Source organism: Salvia hispanica, chromosome 6, assembly GCF_023119035.1.
Source record: "Salvia hispanica cultivar TCC Black 2014 chromosome 6, UniMelb_Shisp_WGS_1.0, whole genome shotgun sequence".
Classification (NCBI taxonomy): Eukaryota; Viridiplantae; Streptophyta; class Magnoliopsida; order Lamiales; family Lamiaceae; genus Salvia; species Salvia hispanica.
The window spans coordinates 34,640,457-34,663,404 of NC_062970.1; the positions used below are offsets into that span (position 1 = coordinate 34,640,457).

Genomic DNA, 22,948 nt, shown 5'->3' on the forward strand with positions numbered 1-22,948 from the left:
ACATAAACAACACAATTGATGATCAACCATGATCAACCATTAAGAGTAGTAGTATTAAAAGAAAAAAATAAAGTAAACAGAGCATAAAAGCAGTTCACAGTTCACACACGCAATTATTAAAGTTGTAGAAATAAGAATTAAAAATTCCATCTTCGAAATCATCCCGCCATTGCAAAGTCAGAATACAAATGTGTGTATAAATACAAACGCTCAAAAATCAATAAAACAAAAGGAATATAATGAAAGCACATAGAAAAACGATTGAAATGGAATAATTGAAGAGATAAAAAGGGGGAGGAACATCACAAAAATCACCATCTTGTAGGGAATTTTCTTGTACAAAATTAGGCCAACTCATTTCCAAAAACCAACAATCATTCACTTTCTTCACATCAACTTCTCAACTCATCTCTCTTTCCCCTCGCATTATCCTACATCTTATTGGAATATTCTCACCAAATTTGTCGATAAAATCTGGAGGAATTCTCTATTGTATATGCAAACGAATTAAGGAGAAATAGAATTATTAAAGCATTATTATTATGAAAGTTAGTGGGTAAGTGTCAATGAATGTCATTAGTGGGTAGTTAATCATGGAAAAAATAAGAGTCATAGTATTAGGGCATTCACAGTGGGACGCCCTAAGCGACGCCCTATGCACCGCCACGTAAGCATTTTATCCTCCTCCCATTCCACCTGCAGTTGGGCGGACTATAGCCCACCCTAAGCGACGCCCTAAGCATATTACTTCTATTTTGTATTTATATATTTTATGCAAATTTATCAAGCAAAATAAAAAAATAAAAACAACACAATTAAGGCAAATCCTACATTTACTTAATTAAAAAAAAAGTTACAAAATAAGAAATTAAAAAAAAAGTTACAAACTACGAAATAAAAAAAAATTACAAACTAAGAAATTAAAAAAAAATGCCCCATCGGCTCGTCTAGAGTAGTCCCAACCTCCGGCTAAGGCCATCGATCATCCGCTGGATGCCTTCTCTTTGAGCCGGGTTGGTCGCCTGCATCAGAGCGTTGTGCGCGTCCAACAACGTCCTGTAGTCGGAGGAGGCCACCAAATCCGTATAGGCATGCGACGCAGCCGAAGTCTCACTCGGGGTCGCGCTCGGGGTCGGGCTCGAGGGCTGGTCAGACGGCGCCGTGGCGGATGTGGTCACCTTGCCCTTGCCCTAGGCACCTTGATGCCAGGGGGATGCCGGGAGGACATCGGTGTGCCGGAACTCTCATCGTCGAACACCGGATTGTTGAGGTCCATTGGAGACGCGCCGCTCTCGCTACTTGTATAATCAGCGAAGGTGCGCTTCAACGCCCGCTTCCTCGCCGCCGTCGATGGGGGAATCACGCCACCAACGAACATCTGCTTGTCCCTCAAGAGCGCCCAGGACTGGTAGTGCTTGAAATTTCCGTACAATGACATGTACGACTGCATCGCTTTGTCCCGGACATCCGCGAGACTCTCGCCACTGCCCTGCTCGCTCTCGCATTTCTCGTACTCCCCCGCGAACTAATTTACCTGCTTCTTTATTTGATCCCAGTGCTTGCGGAGCTGCTCCCTGTGGCGCTTGTAGGCGTACGCCGGCTTGGCCGCGTTGTATTTCTCGGCGATGCGCTCCCAATACGCAGTCACCTTCTGGTTGTTGGCGAACACCGGATCCTCCGAAACATCAATCCAACATCTCGTCAAGACAATGGATTTGGGGTCGGAGTAGTTCGTCCCTCCCGGGGCGAATTCTTCACTCACCTCCGTAGAAGGCAACTTCTGGGCTCGTGCCTTGGTCCGCTTCTTCTTGGTGGCGGAGCCAGACGCGGCGGCAGAGAGCGCGGCGGCGGCGGTGGGGCGGTGGGGAGAAGGCTCCATATCGGACAGCCCATACGAGTCGGTGCTGAAGTCGGGATCGTACTCGGTGTTGGTGTCGAATGGCCGGTATTCGTCGGGTTCTGTACCCGGCCATCGTGCACCACCGAACATCGGACTATTCGGATTTGGGTAATATCCGGAATCCATTTTGCTTGAAATGTAGAAAAATGTAGTGTGAATTTGAGAGTGAAGAGAGTGAAAAATGAAGCGAAAATGAGAGGTATATATAGGTTTTGAAAATTGAATAAAATTAAAAAAAAAACGGAAACGCGTCGCATCGTCCGCGTCGTCCACAGTGGCGGACGATGCACCGGACGATGACGATGGGGTATCCTCCGCGCATCGTCCGCGGATGATGTATCGGGCGTGGACGATAGTTAACTCATCGTCCGCGATGCTGCAGTGGCGGACGATGCGACGGACGATGCATCGTCCGTCGCATCATCCGCACCATTGCGGATGCCCTTAATATTTCATTTAAGTTACATAACACAATATTTAAATTTAATACTATCAATGACAGGGGAGTGATCAATTACTAACTCATCATTTAATTGCTAACTACAACTAATTTAAGGCCATAGGATTTTAGAAAACGTGTGGTCTACAATTTGCCACGTGTAATTTTCGTTTTTATTAATAAAATCAAAAAAGATAAAAAAAAACGCCAAATTAGGGTTTTAGATGAAAATGTCAATATAGTGTTTCGGAAATATCAACACAATGCTTTGAGAATGTCAACACGATGCTTTAAGAATGTTAACCCATTGCTTATATTGACATTCTACATGTATTATATTGACATATTTTATATAGTATGTTGACATTTCTGCTTTACGAAAAAATTGAAAAATTTTCGATTTTTTTTCAAATTTTGACGTCGGAACATATGCATATATGATATCGTTGGAATCCTTATAAAATTATCTTTAATTTGATATATGTTATATGAATTTAAAGTTTTGAGATTTCTTTTAAAATTTAGTTATAACTAAACATGTAGTTAATTGACATTAATACCCCTATTGATATTTTATGGAATTAATCATATGGCTTTATTGACGTTTTTTGTTGATCGTATTGATATTTCTTGGTTAATGATCTAGGCCCTTAATTTGAATATTTAATGGCTATTATTTAGTTGTAGTTAGCAATTAGGTATTGAGTTAGCAATATAACACTCCCCATCAATGACATTCATGTAATTATTCCCAAAACTCCCCTTTTATATATTTATGGATGAATAAAACCAATTATTGTTAATAATAAAAGAACAGTTTACCGATGGAAAAGGTAAATACAGAAAGAAAATAAATGTTAAATAAATAAAAATACTAAAAGATTAAACAAAAATGCATAATATTTGATATGATAATTAGAATTGATTTATATGAGTAATGAGTTGAGGATAACGTTCTATAAATGGGAATGCTCATTTTGTGGGACATACGAAAATAGAAAGTGCACATATTTTTATGGGATGGGTGGAGTATTATTTTTTAGCATAAAAATATTACTCAACAAATTTTTATTTCATATGGACTTAATTCCTCGGAGAAAAGGTTCGAAAATTCTAACCAGTCACACGAATACTTCAATGGTCATATATAACAAATGAGTTCGCGTTAGTCTCACTTCTAAGTATAAATAATAGCAAGAGGGAACATCTTTTTTAGTCCACGAACTTAACCAAAGTATCATTTTAGGTCCGTGAACTTTGAAAATATCATTTCAGATCCATCAACTATGGGTTAATATCATTTGAAGTACTTTTTTACTATTTCCAAGTTTTTCTGGACGAAAATACCCTCAATACCTTAAAGGGTATATATTTTTAATAAACTTATCATATACTCATATTTTTTATAAATATCTTTACAATATATTTTTGACGAATTTTCTAAATATAATTTAACCTTCAATATTATCACTTAATTATGTGACATGCAAGTAAAATTGCTTCTTCAATTTTTATATTAAAGAATTTTAAAATTGAATAAAGAACTTTTCTTTAATAATAAAAAATTTGATAAGGATCTTTTCTTGCATGTCACTTAATTACAAAATTAAGTGATAATATTGAAGGTCAAATTATATTTTGAAAATTCATCAAAAATATATAGTAAAGATATTTATAATAAATATGAGTATAGGATAAGTTTATTAAAAATATATGCCCTTTAAGGTATCAAGGGTATTTTTGTCCAAAAAAATTTGGAAATAGTTAAAAAGTACTCCAAATGATATTAACCCATAGTTGATGGACCTGAAATGATATTTTCAAAGTTCACGGACCTAAAATGATACTTTGGCAAAGTTCGTGGACTAAAAAAGATGTTCCCTCTAATAGCAAATACTCCCTCCGTCCCAGATAATTTGTCCCATTTTTATTTTTGGTCCGTCCCACATAATTTGTTCAATTTCACTTTTTACCATTTTTGGCAGTGGACCTTATATTCCACTAACTCATTCCTACTCATATTTTATTATAAAATTAATATATAAAAGTAGGATTTACATTCCACTAATTTTTTCAATTTACTTTTCATTACATTTTTTAAAATTCTTGTCCAGTTAAAGTGAAAAGAATTAACTGGGACAGAGGGAGTACACGAGGTTATCAAATGTAAATTCCAAATTCGAGGATAAAGCCAAATCACGAGAATCCACAGCGTCGGCCAATTATAAGCTTGTGGACAAATATATGTATGCCTATTTGAATTGTGAAACTTAGGACTTAGAGAATCATCTAATAATTGATTTGATAATGATTGTCAAATAAAAAATTAAAATCGAAGTTCATTTAATTCTCAAATCTCACTCGAATTTGATTTTTTAATCAAACTAAATAGCCAAAGATATGTTGCTTATGTTCAGTGGCGGACGCAGAAATTTTTTTTAGCAGGGACTGTACTGTAGGCCTCGTTTGGTAGCTATGTCATGTTTTAACTAGACATATATAATTTGTGATAGTTATCATAGTTTCAATTAATTTATTTATCTTAATTGGGTGTTTGATAGTTTAAGATAATTATGAATTATTCTATTTAAGTGTTTGGTACAACAAGTTACAACAAACAAAGGATAAAATTATAATGGTCAAAATTAACCTCACTAATTTAAGCTAATAATTAAAGTACCTCGAAGAATAATTGCTACTCCATCTCTCTTCTACGATCTCTCTCTCTACTGTACATAACCAAATTCCCAATATTCCATGGCCACCATCTTCCTCAACTCTCTCTACTATAATTCTCCAAATTTCAAATATAATAAAATCAATATCTTCCTCAATCTCCTTCTACTGTACTTCTCCAATTTCCATATATCCCAAAATCACCATCTACCTCAATCTCCTCTTCACGGACCGGCGATTCTCCATGGCGCCACCACCGCCGCCTTCCCTCTCCCTTCTCCCTCGTCTCCTTCTCTCTGAATCTCTCTCTCTCTCTCTCTCTCTCTCTCTCTCTCTCTTCACCGTAACACCTTAATTCGCGCCACCTACCATCTCGCTCAGAAACCATCGCCTATGGCCGTCGTCTCCGTCGCCGCACGCGTTGGAAGTCCGTCTCTCTCTATTTCGGCATCGATCTACTTCTCCCCCAATTTCAAAGTTTAGATTTTTACTCCTGCTCAGATAAATCTTGAAGAATAATTGCAAAACGTTTAACCTTTGATTCAGAAATAGAGTCGCCGGAAAAGATGCATAAACGGAATCGTTCAATTTCGTTTTCCGGAGATTGGCGGATTGAGAGAATGAAAGAAGAGAGACAATAGCGATTTTGAGAAGAGGAAAAATATGGAGGCACATTTTTATTTTGCTTAAGGTTAGAAAAATTGATGGGGCAAAAATGTATTTTGCTAAAATTAAATAGGTATCCTGATATGTAACATAGCAAAATTGAGGTTTACATATATGGTTGAAACATGACGGCTTTGTGCGGGCCGGATATAAGATACGGGCTATTTAGATAGGTAACATAACTACCAAACGCACAAATAAACCCAGATTACTCCCTTATCTAGTCGTAACATAGCTACCAAACGGCCCCTTAAGGACTCCTTCCAGGATAGACAACCCTTAGGACGATATAGAATTTTATGCAATTTCATTTTAAAGAGTTTAAACAGAAAGTAAAGGTTATTGAATATTTTAAAGTATGTAAAAATGAATAAATTAACGTAGAAAAAATATTTTGAGTATTTTAAAATAGAATATATGAATATAATAAAAGAGGACAAATATTAATGGGTGTTTTAAAATAGGAGAGAAATATAATTATACATTTTAATTATTTCCTGAAGAGGTGGGGATCATTTTTAATAGGATATGAAAAAATAAAGTGAATCGTAAAATCATAATCATATAAGTATAAAAAATATATAAATTTTTTATACACATAAAAACCAGCCCAACATGTATTTAACAAAAATATATCTACGCATATTTATATCTTAGTTTCCTGGAAAATTAGTAAAAAATGTAAAAAGAAATAAGTTAGTGAAATTTTCAACATAGATTAACCGGTTAGAGTGTTCAGTATAATTTAAAGGAGGCTATGCTTAGTAACTAATTTTAAAAAATTCCTTAATGGAATGATTAATCACTCTTTAAAGGTCATTAAATCTTTTAAAAGCAATATTCTCGGGATATGAGAATTACAAGCTATAAGTGAAACAAATCTCAAACACGTCATTTTATGTAAAAAAAATATTATTATAATACGCTTACTCTTCTTCTAATTAAATACGTCTTCTTCTCCAAATAAAAAGGCAGCCATTGTTACTGTTCTACAAAGTTTAAATAATCAAATTCAGCCCCTTTTAACATCCAATTTTTATTTATTTAGTCTGAAGTATCATTAGTTTGGGAAGGGCTAAGCATGCATTTCGAAAATTTTGAGAAAACTTTCAATAGAAAATATATAAAAAAATATGAATTGGGAAGGGCTTAAGCCCTCCCCCACCCCTTACTGTGTCCGCCACCGCTTATGTTGGTTAAACTGTTACTACCGATAATATATGCTCCATATACTTGCAGCTTATTTAGATCGTAAACTTTTAAAAAACCAATAATCATTTCAATTTGACTAATAGAATACAATTCAATCTTGAATTACTATATCATGCAGTTGTACGCATTGGGCCTGTAATCTTGTAACTTCTATTTCTTGATATATTAACCCAAAAAAAAGGAGGTGGATAACTTAAACGCGATTGATAAAGTATGTCATTTTAAAAAGGACAAGTCCCTCCGAAAAAATAGGATTTGCTATATCTAATTACTATTATTACTACAAAAAATAGTTAAATTTTTCCACTTTAATCCGTTTATTAAAGTATTGTACTAGTTTTTTCTCAATGAGGTGGACTCTGTTTTTTTCTAATATTACTACTACTTTAACTATTTTTTACTCTCGATCATACTCTTCTATTAAAATTCATAATATCAATCACTAATATAATTTTTTTAGAGGTTATAAATAAAATTAAACCATTACACTATAACAGATTATTTTTCATTAACTATAGTATTTTATTTAACTAAATTAATTATAACTAAAACTTGTGATATTCATTTTGTTCAAAAGATTATATCTTATGATTGAATCTTAAATGAATAATCAAGTACTCTAGTCTATCTAAAAGAATCTAAAAACTTAATCTTAAATAAATAATATCTTTTTCTTTATAATTAAGGTGAAATTTTTTGTTGTGAAATTTAAGAAATAAATGTTTAATGTATTAAGTAGATTAGATTAAAAAACAAGAGAAAAAAAATAACAAAAATAGAATATAAAGTGAATAAAATAAAGATAACTTGATTATAAGAAAACTTTTTAAAATAAAAAACTGCTCAAGTAGGGAGTCCGTAATAACGGAACGCTGTAATATAGCAAATGGATTACTACCTCTGTCCCTGAAAATTTGATACATATTACCATTTCGGTCCGTCCCTGAAAATTTGATACACTTCACTTTTATCATTTTTGGTAGTGGACCCATATTCCACTAACTCATTCCTACTCACATTTTATTATAAAACTAATACTTTAAAAGTAGGACTCACATCCCACCAACTTTTTCAACTCACTTTCCATTATCTTTTTTAAAATCCATGTCGGGTCAAAGTGTAGCAAATTTTGGGGGACGGAGGTAGTATTAAATTTGTGGCACTTAAAAATTGATAAATGAGACAGAGGGCTGTACTCATCTCTTTATCTGTCGTAATTAAACATATTTCTAGGGTCAATCAGCAACCATTTTGTACACGTGTCAAGATCCCATGTCGATGGAAACCCGATGAACTCTGCCTTTACGTTTATCATTCTTTTACTCAACCCTCTCTCTCTGTCTCGCTCGCGTATGTTCTTGTATTCTACTCGTTTTTTTCACTTGTATGTATCTCAAAAGATTTCGATATATGAAAGTTTCTGCTTCTGGGATTTTCTCCTCTTTACTCTGTAAGCACATCTTCTTCCATCTTTTTGTGGTTATGTTTTTCACTACTCTTATTTATTTATTTTCTATAAGAGCTTGTTCTTGGCTTTTATGCTTTTGATCACGTCTAGGATAAAATCTCTGCTGCTTATTTTAAATTTCTTACTTTTTATAAGAGCTTGATGCTGACTCCTTGATCGTATGTTCTATCTACGGATAAATTATTACTTAAAAAAAGAAAAACTGAAGGGGATATATTTAGCACAATAAATTGGCTTTCTTGGAATTTGTGGAATAAAGTTTTGAGCTTTTGTGATAAAGATGATTGACTTAAAATAGAAATTGTTTTGAGAAAAATTGTTCTTGTTTAGCTGAGATTGGAAAACTGCCTGCTTATGTGATTGAAGTTGTGAAAAGAATTCTGAGGAATTATTCCAAATACATACAGGGGGCTTAAAAAGTTTTCATTTTGGGGCAAAATTTGTGGAGAAGTATATGTAGCTCCATCGTTTATAGGAATCTTGGAGTTTATTCTCTGAAGTTAAGGTAAGGGCTTTCTTGTCCAAGGATGTTTGTAACTGTTGATGTCCTTTGGTTTAGGTTTGCTGAACACAACAAGCTAAAGCAATTTAGTTTTTTAGGCCTTTCCACAATTCTTGTCTTCTATATCATGAGGAATTGGTAGAGTACCTGTTAATCCGTTATTGCTCTGTGCTGATATTGCAGTGGGTTGTTTGTTTCGGTGTTTGCATAATTATATCACCTTAATATATGCAGTTACTGTGAAATATTGGTCCTCGTCTGCATTGAATTGCAGTTTCTTTGCATCTTTAACTTCTATTTTTCTGGGAAATGAATGATGATGAATAATCAACCGATTTCTTATTTGAAGAACCTGGTTTACCCTCTTTCTGGGTAAATAATGACTTAATCTTTCTTGTCTGAGAAATCATGAATTTGAGGAAGTTACTATTTTCCTAAAAATGATTGGCTTAATGCTTGTATGTTTATTGCTTTGAGCTGGCACAAAATTTGCCAGTCTGTTTATAAAGGAGAAATGAATGAAACTTACTAATTCAATGACTCAATTGTGTTTGAATTCTTGCAGCTGTTTAGGCACTTGTCTAGGCTGCGGACATAGAAAGCGGCATGATGTCAAATTCATTCCCTACTTTGTCTTTCAAAGGTATAACATGGGCTGGAAATGTATACCAAAAGTTCGAGGCTATGTGTTTGGAGGTGGAAGAAGCTATGTACCAGGTAAATAAATTCTCTCCTGGTCTTGTGTTGCAACTCTTGAGCGTTAATAACAGAGAGCCTTGAAATCTCCCTACCTCTTCTTCTCTCTCCCACTTTTCTCTTTCTCTCTCTATAGAACTTATTTCATATCTTGTACTACAACTCATGTATGCTACAATTGTTTTATTTGGTCTCTCTGCACTTTCGATCTTTATTCTTCTTCTTATGTGTATATAGATGAAAAATGGGAAAATTTTAACTGCCGATGCTGCCAATGTATCCGCTGATCATTATTTTTTTTTTGTCTTATACCAACTTGAAATAGGAAAAGACATCTAGTCGAGAGAAACATAATCTCTTTAGCTCATATCCTCCCACTTTCTCTGTTTAATCTAATCGGTGATCACTTGATGGAATAAATGAGCTTAGTAGCAAAAAAATGTTATTTTTATTAATTGGTGTAGTTTGCAATGGTGTTAGCTGTATGTTTGTAGTGTTTGCTCAGTAAGTTGTGTTATCATATTGGTGCCTAAAACACATATTTTTGTTTGGCTTGACAGGATACAGTTAAGTACGTTGAAAATCAGGCGCAGAAAGTTGGTGTTAGCGTAAAGAAGTTCTGTTCAGAAGTCATGGAGGACATGCATCGATCCAGTGACCATCCTCTGTCATGCATAGATTCCACAAGCGTAGCTTCTGATGACATGTCTCTCATCTCTTATGGTTATGCTGATGTCAACAAAAGGCCGACACCAGGAATATTGGGTGATAATTGGGATATAAAGAAGAAAGAGAATCAAGATCAAGTTCTCTCGACTACAACTGCAGAAAAAGAATCATTGCCAAGTGATGGAGATTTAGGCCTTTTCTTGCCTCAGTCCCCTGGAATCTTTATTGAGAATAAATCCCCGGAGAAATTTAAGAAAATCGGGATACAGAGGCGTGGAATTGGCATTAAAAGAATCTCCAAAAGCAATAATCCTTCAAAAGACTTGTGTCTGAATACTTCTGTATCAGAAGATAAGAGGAGCAAGCTTGCGAATTGCGAAACGAGAACTAGGTCCAGGGCCACCTTTGACAACACTAGGTCCAGGGTCACCTCTAACAATGCAGACCTTACGTCATCCTTGGTCTCCATTGGGAGGTGTGAACCTGGGAAAGCAGCAGTGAAAGGAAATGCACGATGTCTTGATCATCCAATTGAGTCTCCTGCTTCTGACAAAATTTTGTCCTCTGAATCTGTAAGGCCTGATAGTTCAAGGATGGCCCCTGATGACCCTACTGTGACATCTTCATTGAACACGGTGAGGGAGCAACCTGGTGAAGCAGTGAATGGAAACACGGCTCCCCAAGATAATCTAATCGAGCGTCCTGCTTCCGAAAAGGTTCGAGAGACTGAATCCACGAGGAAAGTTGAACATGTTTCTGGTTGCATTCCTCCTGCTTCTGCAAATAATTTAATAGATGAATCGGTGAGGTTGGAAGGAGATCCTGAGTCTACTGCATCCTGTTCATACTCGCCTGCAGATTCGACAGGTATTTTTATATCAATGAGTTTTGCTTAGTTTATTACTAGTGGTTTTGCGTGAATAAATATTTTGTACTTCACATAGGTGCATCCGTGAGTGATATTGTTGGGGGCTCGGGTTCTAGAAGTAGTAAGGCTTGCAATCCTGAATATGAGGAAAATAGAGTTACTGTGTTTAATGAAGGTATGTATAATCTTGTTTTTTGAGGCACACTCTTATTAAATCCTATTTTTTATTAATAAACCCTAACTAGACACAAAATAAATCTTAAATTGGATTGGTTTACCCTGCATCCATGGATCTACACAAGCTTATGCACCGTGCATCTGTGAACAATAGCCCTTATTATCTGGTTACAGCAAATCAGCAACTTTCTTGTTTTCCTGTTGCAGGTACATCCATTACAGATTGCTTGTCAACTGCTATTTCTCCATCATGCAATGCTGAGTCTAGCAGCAAGGATTTCATCACAACTACTAAAGGTACTCTAAGTTAAACGTGTATAACTTCGAAACTATCTGTTTGATCGTGATTTTCGTTTGAGAAGTTCTATTGAGTTAAAAAAGATTGTGGATAGTTTGCATTGCTAGGTGCAGAAAAATATGAGTAAAATGCTGGGAACTTTGATATGATCAATTGATCATGGACAATGATAGTACTATACAGTATTCTTTTAAAGAACTTAATGAAAAAAATACATGAAATGATTTTGGTCGTATTTCTTAGCAACCTTTGCTGACGTCTCATTTTGGCTTTCAGATAGCTTTGATATGGAGTTTGTAGAAAACAACAAGGTTTCTGAGCTGAGACAAGAACCGATTGAGACCGATAAATGTAGGGATGATTTGGAGGAAAGCTGTATCTTCGTGAATGGAGACGAGCTCCATTTTGACCTTCAACGGACTAGGAAACACAAGTCATACAAGGTCTCTCTCTCTCCCCTCTCTCTCTTTTGCATTACATCCATTTTATTGAGTGGAGAAATGTATTTCAGAAAAGGATCCGCGAAGCACTTTCATCCAAGTTGAGATCAAGGAAAGATGAACAGCATGTCTCGTCCCAAGACGAGCAAGTGAGGTGGGGTCGTGCTTTTGCTGACGATTCCAAGGAACAGAAAGTGTCAGCTTGTGAATCTGTTGAATCAGATTGGGAGCTTCTTTAGAAGGCTCTTATAAATGAATATGAAGATGCTATAAAATTGTGAATAATTGGAGAAGATGATGTGCTCTGCATCTAAATTAGCATGCAACAAAAAGAAGTGAAAATGCATTGTTTGCTTCTATATGTCAATATCATAAAATCATATTATACTCTCTCTATAATGAAGTCCCCGAGTATTGCCGGTTTCTCTCCGGTTGGAATGGTATTAAGTTCTCAATATTTGAATAAGATGATAGTTTAGGCACTGTTTGTATGTTTCTATTTCCATTTTAGTCACTACTGGTATCATTAACACTATGTTTTTGCATAATAAAAGTTTGAATGGAAAAAGAGATGCGAAGGATAAAGGATGTGCTTGGGAATTCTCGAATATGTACACTTCATCATAAGAGCATTTTTCTAACACAAGCAATACGAATTGGATAATATGGCATAAAAATAAATATAACGGAAGTGCACTGGACATAAAATGATTAATAAATAAAAATAATGGAGGTGCACTGGAAATAAATTGTACGTACATAATACATCAATGATCAATGTAATAGCTTTATACTCCCTCCGTCCCGGATAATTCGTCTCAGTTTTCCATTTCAGTCCGTTCTACATAATTTGTTCAATTTCACTTTTACCATTTTTGGTAGCGGACCTCATATTCCACTAACTCATTCCTATTCACATATTATTTTAAAACTAATATATAAAGGTATAACTCACATTCCACTAATTTTTTCAACCCACTTTTCATTACAATTCTTAAAATCCGTGCCCACCAAATTATCCCGGAAGGAGGGAGTATATAGCAATAAAATCTTTTATCCAATGTGTGATAGCTTTATCAAATTTTCCAGTTCTCTCATATACAAAACAGTTGGCATATCTTAGGTATTAATTAATTTATCATCATTGCTTATCGGAAATTGACCAATACAGAAGTTAAATTAATGTAATCGAAACGTAGGTTATGCATTATTCCCTCCAACCACTTCAGTAATGGAGACTTTATTTTTCCGCGTGAAAAATAAAAAATGAGTGTTTGAATTGAAGAGTATAAAAAGTTAAAAAGGAACAATGAAAGAGTTAGAAAAAGAAAATAACATTTTTGCCAAGAAAACAATAATTAAACTATTTTTGGATTACCAAAAAGAATATGACTTAAATACCGTTGGATAGAAGGAGTACAATTTACTCTCAATAAATTAGTAATGAATTATCACACAAATTTAATTGCTCTACATTAGTAATATTTCAAAGATTGTGACATTTAAGGAAGTGGTAATTAAAATATATTGAAAACACTGGCAATTACATTGTATACCGGCAGTGGATAAAAAAAGGAGTAGATAACAACGTTAAGAGAGGTGGGAGGATCCAATCCAATAGAGGATATAAACCAATTTCACGATTGGTAGACTTAAAAAAGAGAAAACACAATAAAAAAACATTTGAGATGAGTATAACCCATGCACAGCGACACGTAAGATTCAACACACATTGGAGGTGCTTACTCAAATACATTCGTCGCTGCACTTTCCGACACGTGGCGTTAAAGAGGTGACGAATCTTCAAATTTGAACCGCCAAAATGCAACGAAGCTGCTCTTTTTATACCAAATCCGGTGCGTGATTTTTAGCACAGAATCAAACACCAAAAAACAATCATATCATCATACAAATATATTTCCTCCTGCTAGTGTGTGTGTGTATTGAAAAAAAGTTTGTAACAATGGCGTCGGAACAGGCGAGGAGGGAGCATGTGAAGGATGAACGAAAAGTTGAGGTGGAGAGAGATCGAGTTCCGAAAATGGCAACTCATTTCGAATCCCTGGTTGATAAGGCTAAAGACGAGCATCAGCCCCATCACGCTGGGGAGGCGACGATTCATATCGAGGCGGTTCCGGTGAGAGTTGCCGGGATCACGGTGGAGAGCGGCGGAGGGAAGCAGCAGCCCTCGTTGGAGGAAGTTTCTAGGATGAGGGGGCAAGCGCAGCAGAACTCGATGGAGGCGATCCGGTCGGCCGAGAAGGCGAAGATAGGCGGCGGCGGTGCAGCTCAACATACTGCGGCGGCGGAGAAAGGGCGACAGGCGGCTGACAGGGCGACGGCGGTGCAGAAAGGCCAACAGGCTCAAGGCTACATTGCGGAGAAGGCCACTCAAGCCGAGGATACTGCCGCGCAGAGAGGCGGACAGGCTCGGGATTACACCGCGGAGGAGAAGGCGGCTGGGGCGAAGAATACAGTGGTGGAGAAAGGCCAACAGGCTAAGAATACGGTGATGGAGAAAGGCCAACAGGCTAAGGATTACGCGGTGGAGGCTAAGGATGTGGTTTCTAGTAAAGGCCAATCCGCTTCTCAAATCGCCGCGGAGAAGGCTAAGGCGGCCAAGGATACCACGTTGACCGCGGCCCAATACGCCGGCCAGAAAGCAGCGGCGGCGAAGGATACAACAGTTGACACAGCGAAGAGCGCTGCACAATATGCCGCTGAGAAGGCTGCGGCAGCCAAGGACACAACGGCACAATACACTGCTGAGAAGGCCGGGGCCGCCAGGGATACAGCAAAAACTGCTGCACAATACGCGGCTGAGAAGGCTGCGGCAGCCAAGGATACAACGGTCGACACAGCGAAGAGCGCTGCACAATACGCTGCTGAAAAAGCAGCGGCAGCCAAGGATACAACAGTCGATACAGCGAAGAGCACTGCGCAATACGCCGCTGAAAAGGCAGCGGCAGCAAAGGATACAACAGTGGATACAACCAAGACTGCTGCACAGTACGCCGCTGAAAAAGCAGCGGCAGCCAAGGATACAACGGTCGATACAACCAAGACTGCTGCACAGTACGTAGGAGAAAAGGCGGTTGCTGCTAAGGATGTAACAGTTGAGAGCGGCAAAGGAGCTGTGGGATATGCGGGGAAGGCTGCTGCAGGGGTGAAGGATCAGGCAGTGGTGGCGGGCTGGGAGGCGGCGCGTTTCACCCTTGAGAAGACGGCAGTGGCTACTGAGACGGTGGCGAATGTGACTTCGAAGGTGGCGGGGTACACGGGAGATGTGGTGGTGGCGGCGAAGGATAAGGTTGCTGGAGCAGGGCAGGCGGTAGTGGGGTATGCAGGGGAGAAGCTGGCAGCTGTGAAGGATACGGTGGTGGCAACTGAGGAGAGCGCGGCGGAGTATGCTGCCAGGAAGAAGGAGGAGGCTAAGAGGGATCTTGAATTGAAGAGATCGTCACCGCAAAAGGTAACCAAAGTAGAACTGTTTTGATTGAGCATAAGCAAATGTGGTTGGTGTCCAACTTTTGGTTTTGTGCAGGAAGAAGGGGGAGAAACATTCAGCAAAGAGGGATTCTACCGCCCATCTGAAAAGATCAAGGAGCAGTGGGGAGGAGAAGAAGGCAAACAGTGGGGAGGTGAGCATCAAGCAAGGCGAGGAGGGCGGGGCGAACAGTGGGAGCAATGGGGAGGAGGGAAAGGTGAGCAGCAAGCCAGGGGAGGAGGGCAGGGCCAACAATGGGAGCAATGGGGAGGGGAGAAAGGCGAGCAGCCAACTGGGGAGTACGGGCAGGGAGAGCGCTGGGAGTCATGGGGAGACTGGCAGCAGCAAAGGGGAGGCGAGCAGGAAGAGCGTGGAGAAGGCGGACAAAAGCAAGGAGCAATCGGAGGGGGCATCATGCGGGCGATTGGCGAGACTCTAGTCGAGATAGGCCAGACAACGAAGGATCTTGTGTCAGGGCAGCATCCTCTGCTTGGGAAAGAGGAAGACGAGAAAGAGACGTACAAAGGCACTGGCAAAGACATATAGTGAGTGTGTTTCTAGCTAAATAAGATATGAGATGCTATGGCATGTCATCGTCAATCTTGTGTTTCTGTTGATTGTGTTGTATGTGTGGTACTGTAGTTTTTGAAGAACAGATGCTCCTGTGTAGTGATCAAAGTAATGAAGTTCTTGCAGAACAGATTTTCATACTATGTTCAATATAATAAAATTTCATGCTTCCTATATATCATTCCACCAAGATTTAAAGGAAGGAAGGAAGGAATCAACCTAACTAATAGATTTACATAGTAAAAAAAAAAAAGATAGATTGCGTCTCATTTGGGTGGCTTTCCCAAACTTGAATTTTCTTGCTCCATGGAGATAATGCAAGCAAGCCTTTCATATACCTACAATTATGACAGTTTTGAAATAATAATAGTATCCTGAAAAAAAAGAGCACAAACTTTCAACATTAAACATAGAATGGGCTGTGGCATGATACCTCAGAAAGCTTGTTTTCGTTGTTGGCTGCAGGAGAAGGATCATACCTGAAAACATCACAACACATTTAATCACAGTCCAAGAAACATCAAGTGAAAAACATAACTTTGATCTTACCATTCACGAGGAATACCAGCTACTTCTCGAGCTGAATGATTGAATGGACCTTTTATCTCTACATTATACTCTTTCAGAATATCTGTTCAACAACAAGGGGCACTCCGATTACTATACTATACATTTCTCTTTCTCTCAAATTGAATATGATACAACAAGTAACAAGGGGCACTCCGATTACTATACTATACATTTCTCTTTCTCTCAAATTGAATATGATACAACAAGTAACAGAGAACATTGCTCACCTGCAAAAGCAGAGCCAGGGGTGCGGCCCAGTTTCTGGCAAATGGAGACGAACCAGTACACACCAACTGCAACGTGAGCAACTTCTTCATCGACTATCCTTGCAACAATGCTCGAGGTTCGTTGATCCCCGAAGCCGGTCAGTTTATTGACAAGTCGTGGTCCAGCATCTAGCCCTCGGGCTTCCTAATTCAGCATCAATGAATCAGGGGTTTTTTTTACTCATTTTAAAAACATTGGGATATCCAAATGTTACCTGAACTAATGGGATGCATGCAAGCCTAGCTGCAACATTATCCGATGATTTCTCACATTCAGCCCACAAAACACCATGAGCTGGCATGTCGCCATAGCTACGTGGAGACAAATTCGAAGGTCATTGCAGAAAGAAAATGAATGCAATACCAAGGCCTCAAGCTTGACTTATCAAATTACCTAAATCCAAGCTCTGCGAGCCTTTGTGAACACCAAGTGAAATGCCGGCTCTCGTCATCAGCTACATGAGCAAAGTCGGCGAAGAAACCTTCACCAAGAAGCTCAACGTATGGTGAGAACCTAACAACAGTATCCCATGCAAGATCAATAGCATTTAGCTCAACATGAGCGAGGTTATGAAGCATGTAGGCATTGAGAGGTAGACCCGAACTCTTTGGCGAGGGAATGTCTTTTGGGGAAACCTGGACTAAAGACATGCCATGAGTCGATGAGAGAAATAAACATACCTAGATGTACATCTACAAAAAACTAAGAGCATCAAGTAACATTTCACTTCAATTTGTCTTCCTGCTACATAAAAGAAAACCGATCGAGATTTATCATATGATTTTAGTGACAATTGAGAGCAGATCTCATAGTCAAAACATCATCATTTTCACTTCAGTTTGTCTTTCTGCTTGATAAACTAAACAGATCAAGATTCTTCATACTATTTATTTTTGGGGAGAAGTGAGATCAAGAGTTAAAAAAAATAAGTCAAGCCAATCGCCCTATAGTTTGGTGAATATACGCGAAAATAGTCTATGCAATCCATACAAAATCTGAGCTTGAATCAAAGGAAAAGAGAGAGAAAAGCAAGATACGAATCATAAACTTGCATAAATGATGCATGAGCAAGAACAATTGTGGAAAATGCTAACAATTTCAACCAATCTACAGATTACGTTACTCCAATAACATCTGAGGAAGAATCAAAAGGTAAATATTGGGAATTCGTCATAAGCTTGAATCATTGTGATTTGGGGCACAGCGCATAAGCTCGATCGTGGTCATTTATACATAAACAGAAATTCATCAATAACAAACCCTCCACGGAAATGGATAAATCTACGAAATTGCAGTCGATAATCAACACCACCAATTTCTAACAAAGTACAGCTTCCTTTAAAATTAAGAAAAAACAATTCATAAATTTCAACAACATTGCAGAAATCAGACGCCTTGATCAGTCGAAGAAACATACCAATTGGGGTTTAGCAGGGCGAGCAGGCTTAGAAGGGGCATCTGAGACTCCAATTGGCAAACCCTCGCGTCGCCATTTGGAGTAGGCAGCGTGAGAAAGCTTAGCTTTTGCGAGGGGGTCTGGGGTGGAGAGAACGAGGGCGGCCATTTCCGCCAGAGAAGAGCAAGAGGTGAAGTCAGGAGATGATGACGCATGTTCAATTTCATTATCGTGGAGAATAGGTCCGTTCGGGCCCCAATGGCGGTCGCGGTTGAGCGGGCTTCGCCGCCAGTTGTGAAGGCCGGACCACTGCGGCTGGTAGTCGATGGTCGCGAGGGAGCAGAAGCATTGGTGGTATCTCGGCGGTTTGCGGCGGAAGATGGCTGCGGAGAGCATCGCCGTCGATTTCACCGGCTGCAGCATTACAAACTTCATTCAATTTAAAATTTTTAATTTCATAATTTTCACTTTATTTATTTTAGTACAACTCCGAAGTCCGAATTTGTTATTAATGGGCTACCCATTAATGTGGTAGGATTTGTTAATGGGTCTGTTTCTAACACTTCATTTTGAATATGTGAAACAGAAGCGGCCCAGCTCAATGCAGGTATTTTATAATCACTTCTTGCCTTGGCGTCTCTGTGTATAAAAGTAATTTGAATTTTCAAAGAAAAAAGATTCCAGGATTTTGAGTTCTCTATTTTTATTAGGTATTCTATTCTATTTACCAATTTTAATTTTATTAAATTATTTAGATATATTATATACGAGTATTTTTTATGCTACAATTATACTTATTATTAATTTTAATAATGCTAATACTGATAATTTTATTATTGTTGTGTTAGAAATCATATGTGATTATGATAGTAAATAATACTTCATCAGTTCCATAATAAATTAGTTTTTGTCATTTTAGTTCCGTCTTACAATAAAAGTTTTTTTTTTTCACTTTTACTATAAATGGTAAGTAGATTCAAATTCCACTAACTGATTTTACTCACAGTTTATTATAAAACAATAGTAAAGTGTGACTCATATTCCACTAATTTAATCAACTTACTTTTCTTTACAATTATTAAAACACGTGTTGGGTGAAAAAGGGACTCACATTCCGAGACGGAGAATGTATAATTATTAATTATATTTATAACTATAATAACTTGTTAAGAATTAAAATAATATTATTCAAATTATGAATCATAATATAAAAAAAAAAAGTTTACTGTTAGTATTAATGTTGTTGTTATTTTCATTCTAAATTATACTAATTAATTAAGAAAAAATTAATTTAATTTTTAAACATTAATCATACCTAATTTTTATAATAATACTCCTAATAAATAACTATAATTATAATAATAATCATGCCTTTTATCATATTATTATATACTATTGTTACTATTACATTAGTATATAATAACAGGGGTGCATTAAGGTCCTTACACCCCCTTAGTCTTAAACATAACACTAATATCAGCCCTTGAATCTATTAATCTAATGGTTATGATTAAAAGCATCGCCGTACATTATTATATCATTTTCGTACATTAAAGTGCAATTTGGGTATATTACTGTTACATTATTTATATGGATAAGTACATTAACTTAATGTATACATTAATTTGATCATTAATATAACATTAATGTGTTTTAATGTATATGTCCCTTCTACGTAATGTAAATAATAATTTATTGAATGAATGGCGAAAGTTATATCCATTCCCTAAGGGTTTAGCAATCCATGAGGCTAGGGTGTAGTACCGACTAAGTAACACAACGTTCACTAGGGTAATCGTGTGGATATTATACCCTAGCCCTATGGATAAGTTAACCCTAGGGAACTGGATCTAACTTCCTCCGGTTGTTAATTTTATGTTAATACGATGGTACTACAACCAGTGGCGGAGCCAGACTTTTAGCGATGGGGGCCCAAACAACTATTCATTCCGTCCATAAAAAATAGTCTTATTTATAAACTGCACGAGTTTTAATGAAAAAATGGTAAAGCAAGAGAGAGAATGTATAAAAATGTGGGTAAAGTAATATGAGAGGAAAATTTTCCATGCTTATAAAAGGAACTATATTTTGTGGACATTCTAAAATCATAAAATGAGATATTTTTCGTGACCACAGGGAGTATTAAAATTTAATGAGTATGTTCAGTGTTTGGAAACAACTCGAACATAAGCTATAGAAAAAGTTGTGCATGGGAAATAAATAATAAGAAAAATATGAATATGTGTTTTTGGGCAAAGCATTGATATTAATTTTACTAGTATTATACATTATTATATATTTATATGTCTATAGAATTGTTTTGATTCTTAAATTACAAATATCATTATTTATGAATACAAATTTAAACTGTTTATGCAAAATAGTAATGTGAGAAAATCAATAAAATAGTAACCAGAATTACTAATTTAATAAATATAAAAATAAAGCCATAAATAAACTAAACATACCTTTAAAATAAGTTTTACTAATCTAATTATATATTTATACAGTTGTAGAATTATATAATTATCTACTAATATTAGAGAATCTGAGACACATGCGAATCCAAAAACTTTAGAGAATCAGTAAGCAGAATAATAAATAAATGCACCAACAGGACTCGGACTTCGAGTCTCACGAATGAGTGGCTCGTTCCCACACCAACTGGGCTAACTACTAATATTAAGAATGGTGCATACATATATTATACATAGTAAATGTTCAAACGGCTAGGGGGCCCTTGGGTCCCCCCGGCCCCACTGTGGCTCCGTCGCTGACTACAACCTAGCCTCATGGACTACTAAACCCTAGGTGAATGATGTTATCTTTCGGCCCTAAGAGAATTAATACGATGCTACATTACTGGATAAATGATGTACGATATACCCATGATAATGTACAATATCGTACATTATCATGGGTATATCGTACATTACTGTCCGACAACTCATGCTTTTCTGAATTTGTAGATGCTATATAGTATAGCTTCCATTCACAAAAGCATGTGTTGTTGGACAGTAATGTATGATATACCCATGATAATGTACGATACTGTACATTATTCATTCACCTACGCACATTAATGTGTGAGACTCATACATTAAAATATCATTTTCATACATTAATCATGTACTAATAGGATCGCGTTAAAATAAAACCAACCTACTAATTCAGAACCCAGAACTATCTCAATATTATGTATTAAAATTATCAACACAAAGACAAAACTTTCTCAATAGATTTGTGTTGATAAAATTATATCTTTGTATTGAGATTTAAATTTACATGTTATGTTGATAAAGTTATATCTATATGTTGAGAAATTTCCAACATAATGTTGAAGTTCTGGGTTCTGGATTGGGAATTAGTTAGCATTTGATTACCCCCCTAGAACATGATGTACAAATATAACTACGTCATGTCCCCTAGAACATGATGTACAAATATAACTACGTCATGTAGCGAAGTCATATACAATTGTGTTTTACCATTTTTACCCTTCAATGTACGAAAATGATAAAATAATGTACGTTATTAGTTTTAATTATAACCATCAGATTAATAGATCCAAGGGTAGAGATTTGTTTTCTGTGTTACAAATATTTAGTGTAATGATATGAATATATCCCTATAATAATATACCTAACTATAATAACAAGTGCTAAAGCAATTATTAGTATTATGTTTCTATAAGGAGTATTAATCAAATCTTAATGTAAATTTTAAAATTATAAATGATTATCTTTTTTATTTTAATTTTAGTCAGTTAAAAATTTAATTAAAATATATTTAATCCGATTATTACGATAATTAATTAATCCAGTTATTATGTCAATAAAATAATTGAATTTAATCAATTAATATAAGTTATGCTAACAACTTTTCTTGATATTTCTAACAATAGGATAATAATGTATCAGGAATTATAATCTTCAACAACATTATTTTCCCACAAAAAAGCTCTAGGTAACACAATACTCGTCTTCATTTCCATGTAAGCTGTCAGGATTATTGTAACGCCCTAGAATTTCGTTCCTTTCTTTCGAGATAAATCGGATTTATTAGCCTATCTAATTTCGTTTAGAAGTGGTGTAATCGTACTTCCCTCGATGTATTTTCGACTTTGGAGTAATTTAAGTATCTTCGTTGGAGGAAATAAAATGCAAGGAAAATTTAAGTTTCAAGAATAAAAGTGGAGAAAATACTTTTATTAGAGAAATGTGGATACACCGTGAAGAAATAGAAATACATGGATGATGGAAATAGTACATGCCTGCAAGTGTGATAAAATCAACATGCACCTATTCTACACTATCTATCCTACTTCTTAATTCTCAAGTTTGGAAGCAAACTAAATTGGGGATAGAACCAAATGAGCTCAAGAGGAGCATCTTCTTTCTTTCCCTCTCATTCTTATTCTCGATTTTGCTCCCATCCACAAGCTCCAAGAATGCCTCCATGTATCTACAAAGTTTACACCAAATTGAGGGTTAGAAAGTTACACACAAGTAAAGAGGGAGGGAAGCACAAGCTAAATAAGAGATGGAGCAAGTAGGTGAATAGTGCAGCTAGAAGAGCTACAAGATAGAGCATGAGGTAAGCCAAATTTTGTCACCACTTCATCTAACATCAAAAGAGATTCAAGAC

General features: G+C 36.6%; 3 protein-coding genes across 6 annotated transcripts; 2 read left to right on the plus strand and 1 right to left on the minus strand.

The window, feature by feature from the left end:
- The first annotated feature begins 8,203 nt into the window (after positions 1–8,203).
- Positions 8,204–12,493, plus strand: LOC125196029. 3 transcript variants are annotated; one of them, XM_048094374.1, is made up of 8 exons: positions 8,205–8,343; positions 8,769–8,866; positions 9,429–9,580; positions 10,120–11,095; positions 11,173–11,271; positions 11,481–11,570; positions 11,848–12,014; positions 12,083–12,493. In XM_048094374.1, the coding sequence occupies exons 3-8, from the start codon at positions 9,470–9,472 to the stop codon at positions 12,248–12,250; spliced, it is 1,611 nt and encodes a 536-aa protein (XP_047950331.1). In that variant the 5' UTR covers positions 8,205–8,343; positions 8,769–8,866; positions 9,429–9,469; the 3' UTR covers positions 12,251–12,493. The 3 variants fall into 3 exon arrangements, with proteins under 3 accessions (XP_047950332.1, XP_047950331.1, XP_047950333.1); XM_048094375.1 differs by lacking the exon at positions 8,769–8,866 and having other exon boundaries at positions 8,204–8,343; XM_048094376.1 differs by lacking the exon at positions 11,173–11,271.
- A 1,378-nt stretch (positions 12,494–13,871) lies between these two features.
- LOC125194348 (late embryogenesis abundant protein At3g53040) lies at positions 13,872–16,244 on the plus strand. 2 transcript variants are annotated; one of them, XM_048092519.1, is made up of 2 exons: positions 13,872–15,483; positions 15,560–16,098. In XM_048092519.1, exons 1-2 carry the CDS (start codon positions 13,975–13,977, stop codon positions 15,935–15,937), a joined length of 1,887 nt encoding a protein of 628 aa, XP_047948476.1. In that variant the 5' UTR covers positions 13,872–13,974; the 3' UTR covers positions 15,938–16,098. The 2 variants fall into 2 exon arrangements, with proteins under 2 accessions (XP_047948476.1, XP_047948475.1); XM_048092518.1 differs by having other exon boundaries at positions 13,873–15,483; positions 15,556–16,244.
- Positions 16,166–18,728, minus strand: LOC125194349 (uncharacterized protein HI_0077). Its single transcript, XM_048092520.1, has 7 exons — positions 18,323–18,728; positions 17,299–17,540; positions 17,120–17,216; positions 16,866–17,049; positions 16,618–16,699; positions 16,502–16,547; positions 16,166–16,406 (listed from the first exon to the last, which is right to left on the minus strand). The coding sequence occupies exons 1-7, from the start codon at positions 18,722–18,724 to the stop codon at positions 16,335–16,337; spliced, it is 1,125 nt and encodes a 374-aa protein (XP_047948477.1). The 5' UTR covers positions 18,725–18,728; the 3' UTR covers positions 16,166–16,334.
- Positions 18,729–22,948: the final 4,220 nt, after the last annotated feature.

Bases quoted from the DNA above. Each gene is read 5' to 3' on its own strand.
- LOC125194349 (XM_048092520.1), bottom strand. From the start codon at position 18,724: ATGCTGCAGCCGGTGAAATCGACGGCGATGCTCTCCGCAGCCATCTTC. The intron at 16,700-16,865 runs GTGAGCAATGTT...GTTGTTGAACAG, and splicing joins CCCTGGCTCTGCTTTTGCAG to ATATTCTGAAAGAGTATAAT. The intron at 16,548-16,617 runs GTAAGATCAAAG...TGATGTTTTCAG, and splicing joins GCTGGTATTCCTCGTGAATG to GTATGATCCTTCTCCTGCAG.
- LOC125194348 (XM_048092518.1), top strand. From the start codon at position 13,975: ATGGCGTCGGAACAGGCGAGGAGGGAGCATGTGAAGGATGAACGAAAA. The intron at 15,484-15,555 runs GTAACCAAAGTA...GGTTTTGTGCAG, and splicing joins AGAGATCGTCACCGCAAAAG to GAAGAAGGGGGAGAAACATT.
- LOC125196029 (XM_048094375.1), top strand. From the start codon at position 9,470: ATGATGTCAAATTCATTCCCTACTTTGTCTTTCAAAGGTATAACATGG. The intron at 11,096-11,172 runs GTATTTTTATAT...TACTTCACATAG, and splicing joins CTCGCCTGCAGATTCGACAG to GTGCATCCGTGAGTGATATT. The intron at 11,272-11,480 runs GTATGTATAATC...TTCCTGTTGCAG, and splicing joins AGTTACTGTGTTTAATGAAG to GTACATCCATTACAGATTGC.